Source organism: Nyctereutes procyonoides, unplaced genomic scaffold (genome assembly GCF_905146905.1).
Source record: "Nyctereutes procyonoides isolate TBG_1078 unplaced genomic scaffold, NYPRO_anot_genome, whole genome shotgun sequence".
Classification (NCBI taxonomy): domain Eukaryota; kingdom Metazoa; phylum Chordata; class Mammalia; order Carnivora; family Canidae; genus Nyctereutes; species Nyctereutes procyonoides.
In genome coordinates this window covers 35,207,925-35,228,340 of record NW_026575020.1, presented here as the reverse complement: position 1 = coordinate 35,228,340, position 20,416 = coordinate 35,207,925, and the positions used below count along the sequence as shown (strand labels likewise).

At 44.0% G+C, this 20,416-nt stretch overlaps 1 protein-coding gene across 4 annotated transcripts in view; it reads left to right on the top strand.

Moving 5' to 3' along the window:
- The window catches only part of ABL1 (ABL proto-oncogene 1, non-receptor tyrosine kinase), a 146,049-nt gene that overhangs the window by 105,684 nt on the left and 19,949 nt on the right, over nt 1-20,416 (top strand). For 2 of the 4 annotated variants that reach the window (XM_055325865.1, XM_055325879.1), the window contains exons 2-4: nt 7,889-8,059; nt 8,633-8,928; nt 17,578-17,850. In XM_055325865.1, the coding sequence (XP_055181840.1) occupies nt 7,889-8,059; nt 8,633-8,928; nt 17,578-17,850 (740 nt within the window). Of the gene's footprint in view, nt 1-7,885; nt 8,060-8,632; nt 8,929-17,577; nt 17,851-20,416 lie in introns of all 4 variants that reach the window. The other 2 variants (XM_055325858.1, XM_055325873.1) reach the window with 1 other exon arrangement.

The following is a 20,416-nucleotide window of genomic DNA, read 5'->3' as shown; positions in this document are numbered from 1 at the left end:
TTAAGGGAGGTTTCTCTGGAAACCTATTTAACTTATTGCCTATAATGCCCATAAGTGAGAAGTGATAAAACTACATCTATTTAAAAAGGAGTTTGCATAATTTGGACTTCTTAACTAATTTATAGCAGCCTCTTTTCTAGACCCATCTCCAGTTCAGATTATTCGGGTTCTACTGAACCACATCTGTAGTGTAGGAGTTGTTAACCTGGAAGGCCCTTGGGATCTGGGATAGAATTCAGAGGCTCCATGTCCTGAAGGGGACATATTAGAAGGGGAAATATTAGAACTTTATTTCATAACCTCTAACTGAAAATTAGTGTTTCATTTTTTCTTAAGAATGTAACAAACCACAGTAATATTAGCAGGTACTTGTGACTTCATCACCAGTAAAACTCAGATATTTTTATGTCATCTAATGGTTGTAATTGTTGCTTACACATACCACTACTTGGAAATGAGAGCAGTTACTCCTGGATCTTTTTTTTTTTTAAGATTTTATTTATTTATTCATGAGAGACGCATACAGAGAGAGAGGCAGAGACACAGGCAGAGGGAGAAGCAGGCTCCATGCAGGGAGCCCAACGTGGGACTCCATCCTGGGACTCCAGGATCACGCCCTGGGCTGAAGGCAGGCAGTAAACCGCTGAGCCACCCAGGGATCCCTGGATCTTGTTATTTAATGTGTTAAAAAAGAGGCATATATTTAATGCATTAATAAAGAAGCATTGTGTCACAAATTAATTTTTAAGATTTTGAGGACTATTTCAGTATAGTTGTTTTCCTTTGCAGTCCTCCACATTCTCTGCATTTACAGACTTTATTCTGAGGCATACCCAGACACCACCAGAGGGGCCACAGCACAGCACAGATGAAGACCCCTCCCTTAGCAGCCTCAGGGTGTCAGGCTAGCCTTGGACCTCTGTGTTAGTCCTGCTTCCCTTGCTAAGCAGCGAGATCTTGTTCAGGATCCACATCCTTCCTGATGCCAGTAAGCTGGTCCTTTCACAACTTCTGGCCCTCAGTGTCTTGTTCTTATAATTTAGTCCACAGGGCAGTGCCTGCCTGTCTTCTCTCTGACTTTTGCCATTGAGGCTGTGTACGTTTTCATTAGCTGTGTTCCTCCCACAGGGACACAGGTCATGTGGTGATTCTTTGCATCATTACCACCTTGCCCTACCCCTGCTCCCAGCAGCTAACACAGTGTTTGGGGTGCTGGGAAAATTTTGTTCAGTGTGAAGATAAGACCAAGGCCATACTTAATTTATTTTTTAAATAACATTAACTGCTCTGGATGAGGGTGTAAATTACAAAATAAAAAGACCATGTAGGATGTAGATAAAATGACTTTCATCAAGTTCAAATTATGGGAAATAATACTTTTCCTCTAAGCTCATATTATAAGTTGTATGAGATTGTTGTATACTGACTTGAGAATAGTCTGAGCATGATCTCATCAGTTGGAACCAAGTCTGAAATAAAACACGAAGCCTTCCCTCTTTTTTGAAGGATCTGTTTTATAGATTTCTGAATTACAGATTCCTTGAACTGGAGGGCAATAGTCAAAGGCGGCCCACAAAGGAAATAAGAATAAGGCAACAAGGGTTTAAATAATTGAAATTGAACAAAAGTAAGGGAATGTTTATCTGTTTATCATGCCTGACATGCCCTCTCCCCTCCCAGCCCCAAAGGCCCAGCAGCCAATGAGCTGCTCTGCAAGAGGAGGGTGGCCTGGGGCAGGAGCACCTACAGGAAGGTGGAGGAGACTTCCCCTTGAACCCCTGGAGTTGAGGAACATTTTACCTCTTCCTGTTTGGCTCACAGAGAGGGTTCAGGGGCAGCTCCTGGAAGTCTAGACCAGATAAACCATATCAGAGAATCTTTTGTGAACTTTTCTGATCAGTGACTCAACAACTTTAAGAAGGGATTACTTTCATATAAAAACGATTTTTAAATTGTGCTCTAAAGACCCCAAGCCATTTCTTAGAATACTATCCAAGTGAGTGAAACATGCACAGGCCCAGTGAATTTTGTGGCATTATCCTTACTGGATTTTTTTAAACAGTTTGATATTTAAAGGTTGGAGCCATAGCTTTTTGGAGCCATAGCTTTTTGGAGGCTTTTTTTTTTTTTTTTTTTTTTTTTTTTTACCTATCACCGTTTTTGGTGTTTAACTGGCTAATTAATAATGACTTTCCCCGAGTTTTATGGGTGAGTGGAAGCCTTTCATGAACAGTATACTAAAATAACAAAAGGGTTTTAAAAGGAGTGAGAGGCACTTTTGAAGATACGAATCTTAAATAGATTTAAATATGACTCAGAAAGGATGCTGCAGAAAATGTTCACTAAAAAAAAGTAAGAGAATAATAGCAGATGCTGAAATCTCTCCCAAGACTTAAACAACAGCCAAAAGATCCACTGGAAGAGCAGAAAAGGGAAGCTATTTTGAGCATCTTTTTAGAATGAAGCCTCAGGGCTTCAGGGGTCTAACTTCCTGACAGTGGGCCTGGCAGGGAGTCCTCGCATTAAGCCAGGAAGGTTGAAGTACATTATTCAGTGTTGGCCTTGTAAGCTGTGATCATTTTTAAGGTTGACAAGCGTAGTTCACAATGAAATGAAGCAAGGAACTTGGCATTTATACATTGTGAGTCAATTTTGACATCAGCCTGGATTGGGACTTGACTGGAAGGTTTTGGTGTTGGGCTGTGGCTATACTTCAGGGTCTTGATCCAGAGGCATGCATGAGCAATACTTCCCTTTGGGCTTTGGCCATTAATTTGTGGAATGGAGCAAGAACTGGAGAGGAAAATCGAGAGACTGCCTTGGATTTCCTGCTGTCCATTGAATCAGAAAGCTGTGGGAGGCCCTTTCCTTCCTGACAAAGGGCTCATCCCCTCACATGAAATTCCCAGCAGCAGTCTCCATGTTAGGGACAGTCCCTCTTCAATCCCAGACTTGAAATCCACAGGCACCCCTGGGCGGGTATCCGCCTTCTGCCTAGTCCAGGTGTTTTCCAGGCCACTTCCCCTGATTATGTAACTTTGATCAAATCCAGATGCTGCAGAATGTTTGATAGAAGAGGTCAAATGGCAGTGGAGAAGAAAAGCGTTTCTGTATTCATGACTTTGGTTTAATTTCCTGTGTGGGCCGGGGCTGCCAGAGTTGTGTGCTCATGGCCACGAGGTCGGGACTCCAGAGGGAAGCGCGCATATGTTTTTTCAGGACAGCTCCAGGAGATTCCTACCCCCCCCCCCCCCGAGTTCTTTTTCAGGTTAGATTATCAATTAGGGAAGCATCAGCTGGCTCCTATTTATGATGGCAGTTTCTCTATTTTTGTGACTGTTTTCTGAATTACAAAAAACAATCCCCATTCATTGTGAGAAATAGGCCATAATATAGAAAAGAATAAAGGAAATTGCATTTATTTATTTATTTTTAAATATTTTATTTATTTATTTGTGAGGGACACAGAGAGGGCGAGACAGAAGCAGGCTCCTCACAGGGAGCCTGATGCAGTACTCCCAGGACCTCAAAATCACACCCTAAGCCGAAGGCAAACGCTCAACCGCCGAGCCACCCAGGCATCCCAAAATAAAGGAAATTTTAAGTTTGTAATCCCACCACCTCAAGTTAACTACTTTTAATGGCACTGTTAATACACACCACCCTGTGCTAATTACTGTTCACGTTTTGGTGTAACTCCTGTACTTTTTCAGTTTTTACAAAATTGGGATCACCGTGTATATAACAGGTTGTAATAGCATTATTATGAATGTGTTCTCAAGCCAGTAGTTGTTTTTTCTAAAAATATTTTTAAGGCTTTATGGATATATTCTGTATTATGGATGGACCACATGCTAACTTACCTTATGTTGATAGATATTTCGTGCTCCTCTTTTTCTGTGCTACTATTTAAAAATCAGTATATAGAAATAATGGTGTAGATCTCAGGGTAATTCCTAGAGGTGGATCAAAGGCTATGGAATGATTTAAAGATATGGTTTGTATTTCCAGTTGCCCTCCTAAAGTGTTACGGCAATTTCTACAGCAACCACTGGTATTTTATGAGAGTTACTTCATTGAGGTCTTAACACTGACTTAGATTCTAAAAAATGTATCTGCCAATTTGATGAAGAATTTGTATTTCTTTGATTACTAGCCAGGGCTAGCCTGCTTTCCAAGTTTAATGGTAATTTAAATTTTCTATAAATTGCTTATTCATGGTTTTGGTCCATTTTTCCATAGTGGAGGGATTTATCTATTTCTGTTGATATGCAAGACTACTTTTATGTTAAGAATCCTTAGGCTAATGGTGTTGCTTAATACAATGACATTAGAAGTCTTTTGACTGGCTTCCACTTAATCCACGGATTAGGTTGACCAGCATAGCATGCTCCACTTCCTATAAAACCTGCCTCCCTAGTGCCTACCGCCCATAGAACAGGGCAGCCATCCCACCGTCATCCTCTGTCACTCACTGCTCCAGCCACACCAAGATCTGGTTACCTTTCTTTCCAGATCTTCAGATACACTTGTTTTATTTACTGAGTTAATATGAAACCAGTGAAATGCAGGTGTAAAAAGAGAGTGGTTTCCATGATAGTCAGATGGATGCCTTAGACTCAGTAAAGGCAGGTGATTTTAAACATTGCTGCCAGACCAGGTGTGAGTGAGCCAGCTGTAAGCAATTGGAAGGGACTGTGCTGGGGCCACAAAGCATATAAATCCCAGTCCTTCCTTGGCCGCCAGAAAACCGAAGCTGGAAGCCAGATAGATGATGGGGACAATCTCCAACTCTCACCACATACTCAGCCCCAGGAGGGCAGACCTTGTCCCTGCAGTCAAGACCAACAAGCCAGTGCACTTTCAAGTGGGAATGGTGGATCACACATTTAAAAAAAAAAAAAAATTCTCTGCCTTAACCAGCTTTTTTTTTTTTTAAGATTTTATTTATTCATGAGAGACATACAGAGAGAGAGAGAGAAGCAGAGACACAGGCAGAGGGAGAAGCAGGCTCCCTGCAGGGAGCCTGACGTGGGACTCGATCCCGGGTCTCCAGGATCACACCCTGATCCTGGGTCTCCAGGATCACACCCCAGGGCTGAAGGCAGGCGCTAAACCACTGCACCAGCCACCGGGGCTGCCCCTTAATCAGCTTTATTTGGTTAATTGATCAATTCCTGATCACAATGGGTGCTAGGCTTGCTTTCAAGCCCATGTAAAATATTCAAGAGACGGGGCCTAACTCATAACTAAGGCTTTTCTGCACTCTAGGAAGTGGCAGTGTTACAGACCCTCTTCCTTGAAATTCTCTTTGCCCTCATGATTCATACAGTGAGATTACCAAACATAATAATGATGTAGTTGGGGATTTACTCTTTTAGCAAAAACAGTTCCCGAAGGTTTATTTCGGTCAGTAGTACAAAAGCTAGTATTGAAAAGACCCTAGTTGGGCAGCCCTGGTGGCGCAGCGGTTTAGTGCCGCCTGCAGCCTGGGGTGTGATCCTGGAGACCTGGGATCGAGTCCCGCATCAGGCTCCCTGCATGGAGCCTGCTTCTCCCTCTGCCTGTGTCTCTGCCTCTCTCTCTGTGTTTCTCATGAATAAATAAAAACTTAAAAAAAAAATATGTCTTTGGAACAAACTGACACAAATAACTAGGGTCTTTCATTTTTTTTTTAAAGATTTTATTTATTTATTCATGAGAGACACACAGAGAGAGAGTCAGAGACACAGGCAGAGGGAGAAGCAGGCTCCATGCAGGGATCCCGATGTGGAACTTGATCCCCGGACCCAGAATCACGCCCTGAGCCGAAGGCAGACACTCAACCACTGAGCCACCTGGGCATCCCCAAAGAGATATTTTAAAGAATGCGCATTTCTGAAAGTTCTCCAGTCCTGGTTCAGCCTCATCCCTCAGGTGTCTTAGATGTCTGTAGTGGTTTGTTTTGTTTTGGGGGGAAGTGAATACTGCAGAATCAGATCTATCCCTGAGATGGGTGTTATTGCCCAAGAAAAGATGTTTGGGGATTCTCTAAATCCATAAAGAGGGAAAATTTTAATTTTTCTCTTATTTTTTTTAAAGATGTATTTATTTATTTTAGAGAGAAAGATTTGGCACAAGCCAGGGGAGGGGCAGTGGGAGAGGGAGAGAGAATCTCAAGGAGACTTCCTGCTGAGCACAGAGCCTGTTCCAGGGCTTAATCCCACAACTCTGAGATCGTGACCCGAGCTAAAACCAACCAACTGAGCCACCCAGGCACCCATATATAATTTTCTTACCATTTGGGTTTGGCTTACACATATGGGAAAATTAAAAGTTTCCCCTTATCCCTCCTTTTATAAAGGTTGGTTTCTTATAGTTTCCTTAAACGAGTATTCCAATTTCAATCTATACTATCCTATGACTGTTAAAAGGACCTACTTGGAGTTCATTTGCTGGCTTAAAAAAACTCTCATGTATATCACAGAAATTCTAGTGAGGTTGAGCATAGTTCAAGAAAAAAAAGAAAAGGAAAAAAATTTCAGGAAAAAATAATGAACTCTCTTTGACCCTGTAGTGAACAGTAGCCACATGTACTTTAAGAGAGATTGATCGATGTTCACCTTTTACAATCTACTTATATACAAAACATGAAGGACTTTATTATTACAAAGTGGAAGAAACTTTACTAGTTTTCACAAGGTAAAGGAAATATAAAGAAGGCTGTCTTTGAGAGTGTCGAGAGAGCTGGAAGGAAGGGTGGGATGTTATCTTGGGAAGTAAATAGCGAGAGACACTGTCTATAGCTGGAGAACAAGAAATGAAGCCTGTGCAAGTGTGTTACTGAAAATGCAAAGGTGATGGTAGAGGTTGGCACAGGAGCTGTGGGGGTAGAGGAGTGGGGTCAAACGACTCAACTTCTCCTCAGAGAGTTGGAGGGTCACCTAAGGCATGCATGGCTGTTGCCTATGGGTGTAGAGAAGAGTGGGGTAGAAGGTGTTTGTCCTTTATCATAAGCCTGTCTGTCTTACTTGATTTTTAAATTATATACACATATTAACTTTAACATGTTTTGAAATGTTTTAAAGAGACTTTTGTTCTCTATTATATGTAAGCAATGGCAAAGATGTATGAGGATAGACTCTTTTTTTTTTTAGATTTTATTTCTTTATTCATGAGAGACAGGGAGAGAGACAGAGGCAGAGGGTGAACCAGGCTCCATGCAAGGAGCCCGACGTGGGACTTGATCCCGGGACTCGAGGATCACACCCTGGGCTGAAGACAAGTGCTACACCACTGAGCCACCAGGGATCCCAGGATAGACTATTTCTAACTATTACAATGAGTTCATTTTGAATTAATGAATTTAAAAAGCTGAAGCTATTTGGAAACAGTGATTGCCACTTTGGAATGAAAATATTTCATACTAAAAAAGAAAAGAAAATACTTCATACCTTTCACAAGATTTGGGAAAGGAAGAGTCCATTTTCATTTTACCACCTTTCTTATTAATACAAATTACATATAGATGTTAAGAAATGAAATAAATCAGGGGCACCTGGGTAGCTCATTGGTTGAGTGTCCACCTTCGGCTCAGGTCATGATCCCGGGGTCCTGGGATCGAATCCCACATCAGGCTCCCCACAGGGAGCCTGCTTTTCCCTCTGTGTCTCTGCCTCTCTTCTCTGCGTCTCTTATAAAAATAAATAAATAAATAAATAAATAAATAAATAAATAAATAAATAAATAAATAAATAAATAAAATCTTTTTAAAAAATCCTAAAAAAAAAGAGAAATGAAGTAAACCAGAAATGTTTAATGATGAAAACAATTTTTGGCTCCTGAGAATAAAACTAATTATTTCCCCCATGTTTCTTGTTTCTTCTGTTTCCCATGTGTCTTCCAGAAGCCCTTCAGAGGCCAGTAGCATCTGACTTTGAGCCCCAAGGTCTCAGCGAAGCAGCCCGTTGGAACTCCAAGGAAAACCTTCTTGCTGGCCCCAGTGAAAATGACCCCAACCTTTTCGTTGCACTGTACGATTTTGTGGCCAGTGGGGACAATACCCTCAGCATAACTAAAGGTAGGAGAACTATGGACCACTGCTGGTGCTTGCAAGGGACAGATCTGGTGAAACTGTGGCTTGACTGGCTACCCGTTTTCCTAGTGAAAGATGCAGAGCCAACAATGAAAAAAACACCAGTGTCTTTATGAGAGAGCCAGTTAAGGAGAAGAGTTCCCGTACGGTAGTTCTTAGGAAAACCAGAGCATGATCGTGAAAAGAACGCCTGGACTAAGCACCAAAAACATTTTTTTTTTTTTTAAAGAGAAAGTATTTTATCCCCCAAGAAACTTCCTTATGTTAGGAAGAGAACACTTGAATAAACGTAACAAATTTATGAAAATTGAGGCAATCTCTCTTGTAATGTTCAGTTACAAACAAGAAGCTTCATGTATAAACATGTACTCTTTTTATATACACTTATAAATGCTTATATTTATGTGGATTTGTTAAAGGGAAGTAGGTGGTTAGGAATTTGGAGATTTTTAGTAATCCTGTAAGAATAAATGGGAATGAATGAAGCCAGCCTGTAAAACTGATGTCTGATTTGATTCTCTCTCTTTTTTTTTTTTTTTTGGATTCTCTTCTTCTAAGGTGAAAAGCTCCGGGTTTTAGGATACAATCACAATGGGGAATGGTGTGAAGCCCAAACCAAAAATGGCCAAGGGTGGGTCCCAAGCAACTACATCACACCAGTCAACAGTCTGGAGAAACATTCCTGGTACCATGGGCCTGTGTCCCGCAACGCAGCCGAATACCTGCTGAGCAGTGGGATCAACGGCAGCTTCTTGGTCCGGGAAAGCGAGAGCAGTCCTGGCCAGAGGTCCATCTCACTGAGATATGAAGGGAGGGTGTACCACTACAGGATCAACACTGCTTCTGATGGCAAGGTAGGGGACCCCAGTTGGGGGAACTGATGGGCCCGGGGTGTTAGTCTTTGGCCAGGAGGGCCCAGAACTCTTGCCACTGGGGTTGAGAAGTTATCAAAATAAACCTCAATTGGGAAGATGCTTGAAGGAAACTTCTTCAGATAAACAGCAGGCATCACTCTATTAGCCTAGGAAAGACTCTCTTGAGGACCAATCACAGGATGTTACAAGTCCACAGGCCTGGTGTGGCTCTTTACCTGTCCAGCTGGAGTTTTATTGTTTGCTATTTCATAAGATGGGTGATATTGGACATACTTCTTATTTTAAGAGTCTTCTTTTTTTAGAGCATTTAAAAATCTCTTATGATATTAATTCATCTTCAGTGAGTAAAATTGCAATAATAGATGGATATTTTTAAAGTAATAGATCTCCTTAGAGCAATTCCCCAAAATAAGTATGGTACATGGCATCCTTCCTGTAAACAAAGCCACATTTGTGTGTTTGTATGCCTGCATACGTATATGTACATACATTCACAGTTTTTTTTTTTTTTTTTTTAAATGATAGAGAGAGAGAGGCAGAGACACAGGCAGAGGGAGAAGCAGGCTCCATGCACCGGGAATCCGATGTGGGATTCGATCCCGGGTCTCCAGGATCGCACCCTGGGCCAAAGGCAGGCGCCAAACCGCTGCGCCACCCAGGGATCCCACATTCACAATTTTTAAACACAAATGAAATCACATTCTCAGTAGATTTCTAAACCCAAACTGTAGTTTCTTAAAAGAGTTGATCAATATACAGTTTTGTGATCTTTATATGAACAATGCTCAAGAGTCCATGAAGGGAAGGGAGAGATTAGCATTTTCCAGGTTCCTGCTGGTGGCTGGCACATTTTTTTAGGTTCCGGTCATTTAAACCTCACGTTGGTCCTCAGGGCAGAAGTCGCCATAATCTGCATTTTTGCATTAAGGAGAAGGGGACTTAAAATGGAGGAAATTTCTTGCCCAGGATCACATAGTGCATGCCTGGTGGAGCTAGGTTTGAACACCACTGTCCACCCTGCTGCACATGTCATCATCAGGGGTGGAGATGGGTAGATTATTGGGTGAGGCCTAAATGGTGGATATATTTTTTCATTAATATGTAATGTGTGCACATGTTTAAAAAAGGAACGAAATGGATTACAATGAGAAATCTGTCTCCTAATTCCACTCCCCTGCCCAGAGGCAACCCCTGTGACTAGTTTCTTTGTTCCTCAGTAGATGTATACGCATAAATTTTTTAAAAAGCACAAATGATGCAGACTCTACACTGTTCTGCATCTTACTTTTCCCACCTAACAATGTTTTTTGAAGATTGCTTTATGGTAGCACACTTAGAGTTGCCTTATTCTGATTAATAACTGCCTAGTGTAGATGGACCATCATTTATTTCAGCAATCCCCTGCAAGTTGACTTTTAGATTTTTCCAGTCTTTAGCTGTTCTAAATAACACTGATAGGAGGTGGCTTTCAAACCTTTAAAAAAAATAATCTCAGCACACTATATAAGAACATTTACATCAACACCCAGTACTCACATCAGTAACAAAAGGTCCTAGAAGCCCTTCTTACCCTCACTATATGTAATGCACTCTAATACTTCCTATTCTATTCTGTTCTGTTTCATTTTTCTAAAAACTTCTGGTCTGAATCCACTCAATTTATTTCATAGACCCACTAGTGCGCCAGTGACCTGCATTTTTTAACATATTCTACATACTTCTTCATGTACAATGTAACTGTATACAAGATAAGTTGCTAGAACTGATCTTCTGAAGGTTATATGCCTTTAAAATTTGTATAGATGTTGGCCTGTTACCTCCTTAGAAATTATGCAGATGTGTTTACTCACATGGTTTACTTGTTGCTGGTGAGAAAAGGAGCTTCCATGAGAGTCAGGAGTGCATGCTTCCCTTCACCTTAGCACTGTGCTGTCAGGCCTGTGAAAAACATCTGTCATTGATTGGTAAAGCTGGTCTGTCATTATGTTTAATGTACATGTGTCATGTTTACAGGGATCCCTGTGTCATTTACTAAATTTATCCTTTCCTGCATATTTGAAATGTACCAAACTTACATATGCATTTAGGTCTGTTGGTCAACTCTCTTTTCTCTTCTGATATTAGACTTTGAATTATTACAGCTGTATAATATGTTAAAATGTGCAGTAGGGCTAGTCCCCTCCACTTAGTCCTCTTAGTATTGTATGGCTGTCCTCATTCATTCATTTGTACCACAGATTCACACTCATTTCTCTTTTTTTTTTAAGATTTTTTTTTTTTTTTAATTCATGAGAGACACAGAGAGAGAGGCAGAGATACAGGCAGAGGGAGAAGCAGGCTCCTCAGTGGGAGCCTGATGCAGGACCCTATCTCAGGACCCTGGGATCACGACCTGAGCTGAAGGCAGATGCTCAACCACTGAGCCACTCAGGCGTCCCCGAGAACAATATATTCTTAACAGGCTCCTCCTGCCTTTGAAGCCCAGTTTGTCTCTCTGCCCAGAACACCCCTTCTTTAGAGAAGCTGCACAGACATCTCCTTTGTCCTATCCCTTGTCCTACTCAAGTCTACTGAAATGTCACTTTCTCCATCTAGGCTATTTGACTTTTTTAAGTCATTTATTTTTTTTAGGTCATTTAAAATAGTTACCCACCCCACTGCCACCACCTCCACAATATTTCCAGCCACATTCCACCTCCCTGCTCAACTGAGCCACCCAGGTGCCCCCCGTATTTCTCTTTTTAACCTTCTTCTCTGTTGTTTCTTCCACATGTCTCAATCTTCTGGCCGAAGTCTTTAGTGCTAATATTGTGCTTTCTGTGATGACAGAGGTCTGTGCAGCCAGCCTGGCCACTTGCTGATGTGTGACTAGAGATCACCCTTATGAGCTTGCCTTTTGGGTCCTCGTTCTTGTCCCAGATGTGGGGCTAGGTCGTTCCATTCTTCAGGATGTACCCCGGGATGGTGGGCTCTTTGAAACCGTGCCTTCAGCCCACAAGGGTTGCTCTTTTGTGAGTTAGAATCCCAGAGCACACCGCCCATGAGGGAGGTGATTTCCTGGAGCTGACGGCTTGCTTCCCATCTGTGCTATTTATCCAGGACGAGCCGTGCTGCACCACAGTAATCAGTTGAGGTTTTCTACTGAACAGGGTAATGGTTTCTTTTCCCTGGATTTGTTTAACCAGCATCCTAGGAACAGATTCAGGCAGGCATGATTTAGTTTGACAACTCATTAGCTGGGGGTTGGTCCCAAATACCATTCAGAGGGAGAGAGCAAGGTCTGCATGTGGGAAGCATGATTCACAGGATTTGAGAACTGTCCGATGAAGATGCCAGCCCCTCTGTCTAAAAGCTGGTATGTGCCAGGGGTTCCTTTCATTCCAGGTGGAGCACAGGGAACTCATTTGCTCAGGCAGCATCCACCCCTGGGCAACTCATCCAAGTGGCCCAGGCCTCCTGCCTTTTTCCCTCCCTCCCTGGCAGAGACTCTCCCTTTCTGCTGTCCAAGCACCCGGGGACGTCTCAGCCCACGGGGTTATCAGTCCCGGCCATCTGCGGAGGCGCCTCTCTGGGAGGGCAGCACTTGAGGGGCTGTGTCAGTGGGATCATGTTCCTGGAATGAGTGGGACAGTATCAGAGGTATTGGGCGAGGTACTACAGCAACGCATGAGACAGTGTGGCTCGGCACTGAAAAAAACTCACATAGCAGAGCTTTGATGCAATCCTTTTTGGATTTCTGAGGGGAAAATTTAAGGTTGGTAGGAGGGACAAGCTGGGGTTGCATAAGCTTAATGCTTATTTTCAAATAGCTAATCTTCAGAAAACAACTGAATTTAGAAGATTCTTCTCTAAGGCCCCAAAAGATTTCTTTCTGCCTCCACCCTCTTGGCCCTGGTTTACCTCTGTTGTCATGTTCCTGAGCTTCAGCGGCAATTGTGGCTGGTCAGCCAGCCCAGGGCTTGGGGAGCTTCAAGCTGGACAAGAGTGCTGCTCCAAGGAGTCTTGACGGTCTTGAAAACCCCCACATACCCTGGAATCCGACTGTCGTTCTCGGGGCTCTCTGCCAGCGTGGTGGAATTGAAGGCTGATTTTCTTTGCCACCCGCTGCCTGAATCATTTTAGCTCTTCTGGTTATTTGTGTCTACACTTTATTTACTTTTCTGGGATGCCACTGTCAAGTTCCACAATTCCTTATAGCCGTTGATAGATAGAGTCTTTCCTTTTCTTCAAAGAGGTTCCCAGGTGACATTTATTTTCAATCTGCTGTAGTGACAGGTTCAGGTTGACAGGAATGGAATTTGGGCTTAAGCTTTAGCAGAGGTGGCAGGATGGGCCAACTGTAGAACCTCTTGAATTTTTAAGATTTACCGACACTGACAGTGGTTTGGCAGGTGCAGGCATCCCAGTGAAAAGCCTGCTCAAACGTGACTGACCTTCCCTTGTCGAGGAGACTGTGAGCACTATTAAGTACTGCTTAATTTCTAAGTCCTGCCCTCCTGCTGGAATGTGAGACAGTGTCAAGGTAATTTTGTTTACTTGCCCAGCAGCCTATAAGCAGTACATCCCGGGTATGGGTCTCTGAGGTCCGAGTGCTGATAAGCCTATAAGTCTGGCTATCGGGGAAAGCTGTTTCTGGTGAGTTTCTCTGACAAGTCCTATCTTCCAGGTTCCTGCATGATCAGGAGGAGGCCTGGTCCTGGCTGAGCACCCAGAGTATTTATGTAACCAGGTGCATAGCATAATGACATGCCATTCATAATGCTAATTTCACTTTCTTCTCCGAGCATGCCAGGAATTCCTGATATAGATGACCCAGTTCACTAGCACAGTGCTCAAAACCCAGAACTAATCAGAAGGAAGCCAGCAAGCAGACTTAACTATTAGAAGGTGGCTGTGCAGTGCATTGAGAAGGGAGAGTAGTTTTAATATTTAATAAGTGTTGGTATGCAGATTTTATTTTGAAAGATGAACTAAGTCACAGGGCCTGTAAATTTAATTATTGAAAAGGATATAAAGTAGGCCCATTCAGTGAAACCTGCTACAACTCTGAAATCTCTAACAGTAGCACCTCTGAGGGAATCAGAGGAGACCAGGAACAAATTCTGCATAACTAGGGCTTGGAGGAGCCATTAGCATTCTGTGCGAAGGAAGGAACTTAATCCTTGGGTTGGGGAACACTCCTTTCTTTTTTTTTTTTTTTTTTTTTATATATAAATTAATTTTTATTGGTGTTCAATTTACCAACATACAGAATAACACCCAGTGCTCATCCCGTCAAGTGTCCTCCTCCGTGCCCGTCACCCATTCACCCCCACCCCCCGCCCTCCTCCCCTTCCACCACCCCTAGTTCATTTCCCAGAGTTAGAAGTCTTTATGTTCTGTGTCCCTTTCTGATATCTCCCACACATTTCTTCTCCCTTCCCTTATATTCCCCTTCACTATTATTCATATTCCCCAAATGAGTGAGAACATACACTGTTTGTCCTTCTCCGATTGACTTACTTCACTCAGCATAATACCCTCCAGTTCCATCCACGTTGAAGCAAATGGTGGGTATTTGTCGTTTCTAATGGCTGAGTAATATTCCATTGTATACATAGACCACATCTTCTTTATCCATTCATCTTTCGATGGGCACCGAGGCTCCTTCCACAGTTTGGCTATTGTGGACATGGCTGCTAGAAACATCGGGGTGCAGGTGCCCCGGCGTTTCATTGCATCTGAATCTTCGGGGTAAATCCCTAACAGTGCAATTGCTGGGTCGTAGGGCAGGTCTATTTTTAATTCTTTGAGGAACCTCCACACAGTTTTCCAGAGTGGTTGCACCAGTTCACATTCCCACCAACAGTGTAAGAGTGTTCCCTTTTCTCCGCATCCTCTCCAACATTTGTTGTTTCCTGCCTTATTAATTTTCCCCATTCTCACTGGTGTGAGGTGGTATCTCATTGTGGTTTTGATTTGTATTTCCCTGATGGCAAGTGATGCAGAGCATTTTCTCATGTGCATGTTGGTTCTCAAAAGAAAGCAGGGGTAGCCATCCTTATATCAGATAAACTAAAATTCACTCCGAAGACAGTAGTGAGAGACGAAGAGGGACACTATATCATACTTAAAGGAACACTCCTTTCAAGCTGACAGGGAGAGGTAGGTAATGAGCCTTGCTCCCTGGTGACCAACCTCAGGAGTCCAGCAAATGAAATGGACGCACCATGCCAGCGATGTCCAAGGTGGGAGGGGTGCTGTGATGCCAGGGAGCGAGCCAGGGAGGCTCTACCCTCCACAGAAGTGAAAACATTAGCAGCCGAGCTGCCCCAAAAGAAGATGGCTTAGAACACTTGCCACATGAAGTGAAGTAAATGGACAAATGACAGGCTTTTCTAGAGAGAGGCAGGATTAGCCGCTGTCCCCACATCCCTCTCTGTCTTCTCTCTGAACTGTACTTGTGTCAGCAATGCCCACTCACAAGAGGGCCATGGATGTCAGGCCAGGCGCAGGCTCAGCGGTGCTGATTCTATCCACACCTCCCCTCAGCACCTTTGTGCACTCACTCTGGGCCCTGAGTGTGACTTGCCACGTGTCCCTAGAGCAGTTCACTTAGACTGAGGTTGTCTGAGGTGTAAGGGCTTCCTGGTGGGTCCTCTCCTCACCTTGAATGGTCCTGCCATTGAGGGCTGCCATCTTACAGAGGGACAAGTTCCCAGAGCTATGGGGTCTTTCTGGACAAATTCTTGGGTTGCTCAGAATTGTATTTTAGTAGGATTGCAACCAGAAGATTGTATATTACAAACCTCTAAGTCAGAGTCTGTCATTGACTTGTCTGCGATTTATTTATTTATTTTTAAAAGATTTTATTTATTCATGAGAAAGACACACAGAGAGAGGAGGCAGAGACATAGGCAAAGGAAGAAGCAGGCCCCTCGCAGGGAGCCCAATGTGGAACTCGATCCCCAAACCCGGAGATCATGCCCTAAGCTGAAGGCAGATGCTCAACTGCTGAGCCACCCAGGCTTCCCTTGCCTGAGTTTTTTTTTTCCCCCTTGCCTGAGTTTTAAACATCTGTTTGTTATCTCCCTGAGCAAAAAATTAAAAAAAAGAGCATTCTCTTTATCTTCTTGAGGGTTATAAATGGGATAAACTAATGTATTTGTTAATATTTTTTCTTTTATTTCAATTATCTAATATTACAAACATACCAGAAGTGATGGAGCCTTCCATAACCAACCCTGCCATGAGTTTCAGGTTTTTTCTTCCTTTTTCTGTTTTTAAGTAATAGAGATACTACAGCTACAGCTGACTCATCCTATTCCTTTTTCTCCCTCTTTCCCCATGGGTTACCGCTGTTCCAAACGCGTATTCTTCCTCTGTGTCTATAGTCAGGACAAGTCGTGATTTTTAATGTCCTTCCCACCTTCTGCAATCGCTGACTGCCCATCATGAGCTGGTAGGTTCAGTTACCTGCTGTCTGCCTGGAGCCCAGATGTCCTGTGTAGATTTTTAACATGGTTAACATGGTTTTTTGCAAAGGGAGCATTCCCCCACCACCTTACTGAAATGAACCAAAGAAGAAGAAAACTAGCCATCCCCATCCACACCTGCTTCTGTCAGCCTGCTCCTTTCCCTGTTTCCTTTCCCAGTGCATCCGACCAGAATGACCCATGGACAGACTCCATGTGTAGGTTCGTGCCCACCGTAGATCTCAGAGAGAGGCTCACATGTGCTTGTGTCTGCAAGCCCCTCTGCTTGCTTCCCCGCAGCAGAGGTGGCTACGTGGCCTTTGTGCAGGCCTCCAGTACCACCCCCCTGCCCCACTCCATTTCTGGAGGGTGCTGACTGGGGCATCCCACAGGGGCGTCCAGCTGGGGTCGGCATGTCTGGGCCTCTGATGCTACTTAGCGCCAATTGAGGGTGTAAAAATAAGAATGAGAAGGAGATTTATGTTTTATTTAGTGGTTTCCATTTCTGATTACTGCATAGTTCTGGATAGTTCTACAGTTATAAATTAGAGTTGTAAGTAATAAGCATAATTATTAAAAATTTAATTTCTTTTCCAGTCAGCAAATACATAGTGAATTCTAGTCTTCATTAATTTAATCAGTAACTTTATTTATTATGTGCTCATTTCTTGTTCTCCACATTGGGTACACAGGATAAAAACAGCTTAGGGCTCTACTCTTATGAAGCTGACATTCTAGGAGGTCATTGGCAGGAAGTAAGTAAGCAAATAAGCAGGTGAATACAATGCAGAGAAGTAATAGATGTGATAGGATAACGAGTGCTGGGCGATGACCAGTCAGGTGACTGCAGCAATAATGATATTTATGCCGGGCTTGGGATCAGAGGAGAGAACCAGGCATGTAATGCTTAGGTGGCTGGAAGATTTCAGGCTGAGGGAACAGCAGATGCAAAGGCACTGAGGCATTTTGTTGTATCTTTCTGCTTTCACAAGTGCATTATAGCTGGTGTAGAGAAACACAGTATAGGTGGTTTTCTGCACGCTCCATCCTGTGTGGAAAGCTATTTATCTGAGGTTTTGCTGTGCCATGACTTAGGCTTAGCAGAGCTGGTTCATTGGAGTTGTTTGGGTTTGTGTGCACTCTGGGAGCTGAAAGTTGTCCCTGTTTCCCTCAGCTCTACGTCTCCTCAGAGAGCCGCTTCAACACCTTGGCGGAGTTGGTTCATCATCACTCGACTGTGGCAGACGGGCTCATCACCACTCTCCATTACCCAGCTCCCAAGCGCAACAAGCCCACTGTCTATGGCGTGTCCCCCAACTACGACAAGTGGGAGATGGAGCGCACGGACATCACCATGAAGCACAAGCTGGGTGGAGGCCAGTACGGGGAGGTGTATGAGGGCGTGTGGAAGAAATACAGCCTGACAGTAGCTGTGAAGACCTTGAAGGTAAGCTCGGGACTGCTGCTGCCGCTCGCCGTACCATGGCTAAATACGGTTTCTCATGGTTTGTTGTGGCGGGCACTGGAGTGTGGTGGTGCTGCTCTCCGGGTGGCCTGCCCCTGTGCTTAGGTCCTAGGGGTAACTGGTGCCCGGGAAGTGCCTCTTTGGGCCCCTGTGGTCCTTTTCTTCGAATGGGGGCAGTCCTTCTCCCAGACTCAGTGTGATACAGTGAGAACCGAGAAGTGCTGTGGTTTTTTGGTGTAAAAAAGATGAGTCATTTGGAGAAGTGTTTTCATCATATGGCAAGATTCTTTTAAAGCTGTGAGTTTTTGTTCTGTTTGGCATTTAGATAATTTCCTATTGACAGTTAAGAGAAAGAGGAGGAAGAAACTAAGATTTGAAAGAAGGGGGATTTAACCAAAATGCATTTGACTCTTCTGTGGATTTTTGTTGGCAGATTTGAAAGGCAAGTGCATTGGGTGTTCCTAGCAGGTTCCAGTTTTGTGTAGTGGGAGTGTAGATTTCTGGAAATGGAGGTGTGGAAAATCATGAGGGATGCCTTCTTACTAACTCAGGCACTGTCCAGTCATTCTTTTTTTTTTTTTTTAAGATTTTATTTATTTATTCATGAGACACACAGAAAGAGAGAGAGAGAGAGAGAGGGGCAGAGACACAGGCAGAGGGAGAAGCAGGCTCCATGCAGGGAGCCTGATGTGGGGCTTGATCCCTTGATCCCTGGGCTGAAGGCAGGGCTAAACTGCTGAGCCACCCGGGCTGCCCCTCCAAGTTGTTATTAACTAGGACCTTCGCCCTCTCCACCCAGGTGTGGGGCTTGTAGTTTTAGGTGTGTTTGAAGTCCTTTGAAATCTTTAGGAGGCCAACCAAGGGTTTCACTTGCAACCCTCTGCCTTCTGAATGTGATTTGAGCTTTTACCTGTGGTCAGAGCATCCCCTAGTGTTGACCTGCACTATTTTCACTTGCTTTATTTTTTATTTTTTTAAAGATTTATTCATTCAGAGAGAACGAGAGAGAGGCAGAAACACAGGCAGAGGGAGAAGCAGGCCCCATGCAGGAAGCCCGATGCGGGACTCGATCCCGGGTCTCCAGGATCACACCCCAGGCTGCAGGCGGCACTAAACCACTGCGCCACCAGGGCTGCCCTATTTTCACTTGCTTTAAACGAACCGATTCTACTACTTGTGCACAGAGATTAAGAGAGACCCTGAAGCCACTGGACTAGAAGAATGGAAATATCCACAGCTAGAAGGGACCCAAGTGTGTGCACAGACTTCTCTGAAGTCTGTGGGACACTCACTTGGAGACTGCTGAAGTCAGATCACTTGCCTTTTAGGGACTCTCTTATTTCCCTGCTGCCTTTACTCAGAGGCACAGTAAAGTGGGAATTATGGTTTCTGGCTGATATAAAGTGACAGCTTCAGAGAAAGGATCACATTTTGTTCTAGAAACCAAGGGTGGCTTCCTGGCACTCCTATCGATTGTGCCCCCTTAGACCAGTCCTTAGGGCAGGACTGATACTTGTATGTTGGGGGCTGACATGATTTGAGGTCACCTTGAGAACTTCTGGATACTTTCCAGACACGATTTTTTGAAAAGACAATAAGCATTTATTGAGTTCCTCGATTCTTCTGTTCACTAGGCCCTGGGCTTAACCCTGGGATTGTGAAAATAGAGTTGTTCACCTCAGGCCAGTCTAGGTAGTAGAGCAGTGTAGTTAGGAGCAGAAATAGGCAATATGACGGTAACCACAGCCTGGTTTGATAGGTACCAGATTAGAGACGGGAGCATGGGAATGGGGGAGCGGGCAGCACTGCTGAACTCCACTTGGCAGGGGGAACACAGGAAGGGAACCATAGTTGGCGCCATAGGCCAGGAACAGGAATCGGCCAGGGGAGCAGACGCCTGGACAGAGGTGGACAGCAGAGAGCCCACGCAAAGTCACAGGGTTTGAACTGGCTATGGAGATATGACGTTACCTCAGAGGCAGTGGGGCACATTGAAGGTTTTGATGCCCAGATGATTGGATTTACACTTCCCAAAGATGACTATGTTGGCGAGCCTTAGAAAAAACGAAAGAGCTGTTGCCCCGCCTCCCGCAGACCAGGTGAGGCCAGGGAGAGATGTGTGCATGTGCTCCAGCGTTTCCATCTGGCACAGGGTCACACAGGGTCGGAGAGCAGGCCCAGCCTTGGGTCTTTTTTCTTTTTTAAAAAAAATTTTATTTATTCATGAGAGATAGAACACAGAGAGAGGCAGACACACAGGCAGAGGGAGAAGCAGGCTCCATGCAGGGAGCCCCATGCAGGACTCGATCCTGGGTCTCCAGGACCACACCCTGGGCTGAAGGCGGGCGCTTAACTGCTGAGCCACCCAGGGATCCCCCCAGCCTTGGGTCTTGACCAGAGTGAGAAACTGGTAAAGGCCCAGGCATTACCCACACATGTGCCAGAATTTGCAAAAATGAAACAAGGAAGATAGAAGCACAAAATTAGTGAGGTGTCCATCCAGGAAAGACTTATTTGGAAACTTTAGAAAGAGGGAGAGTTTGCACAA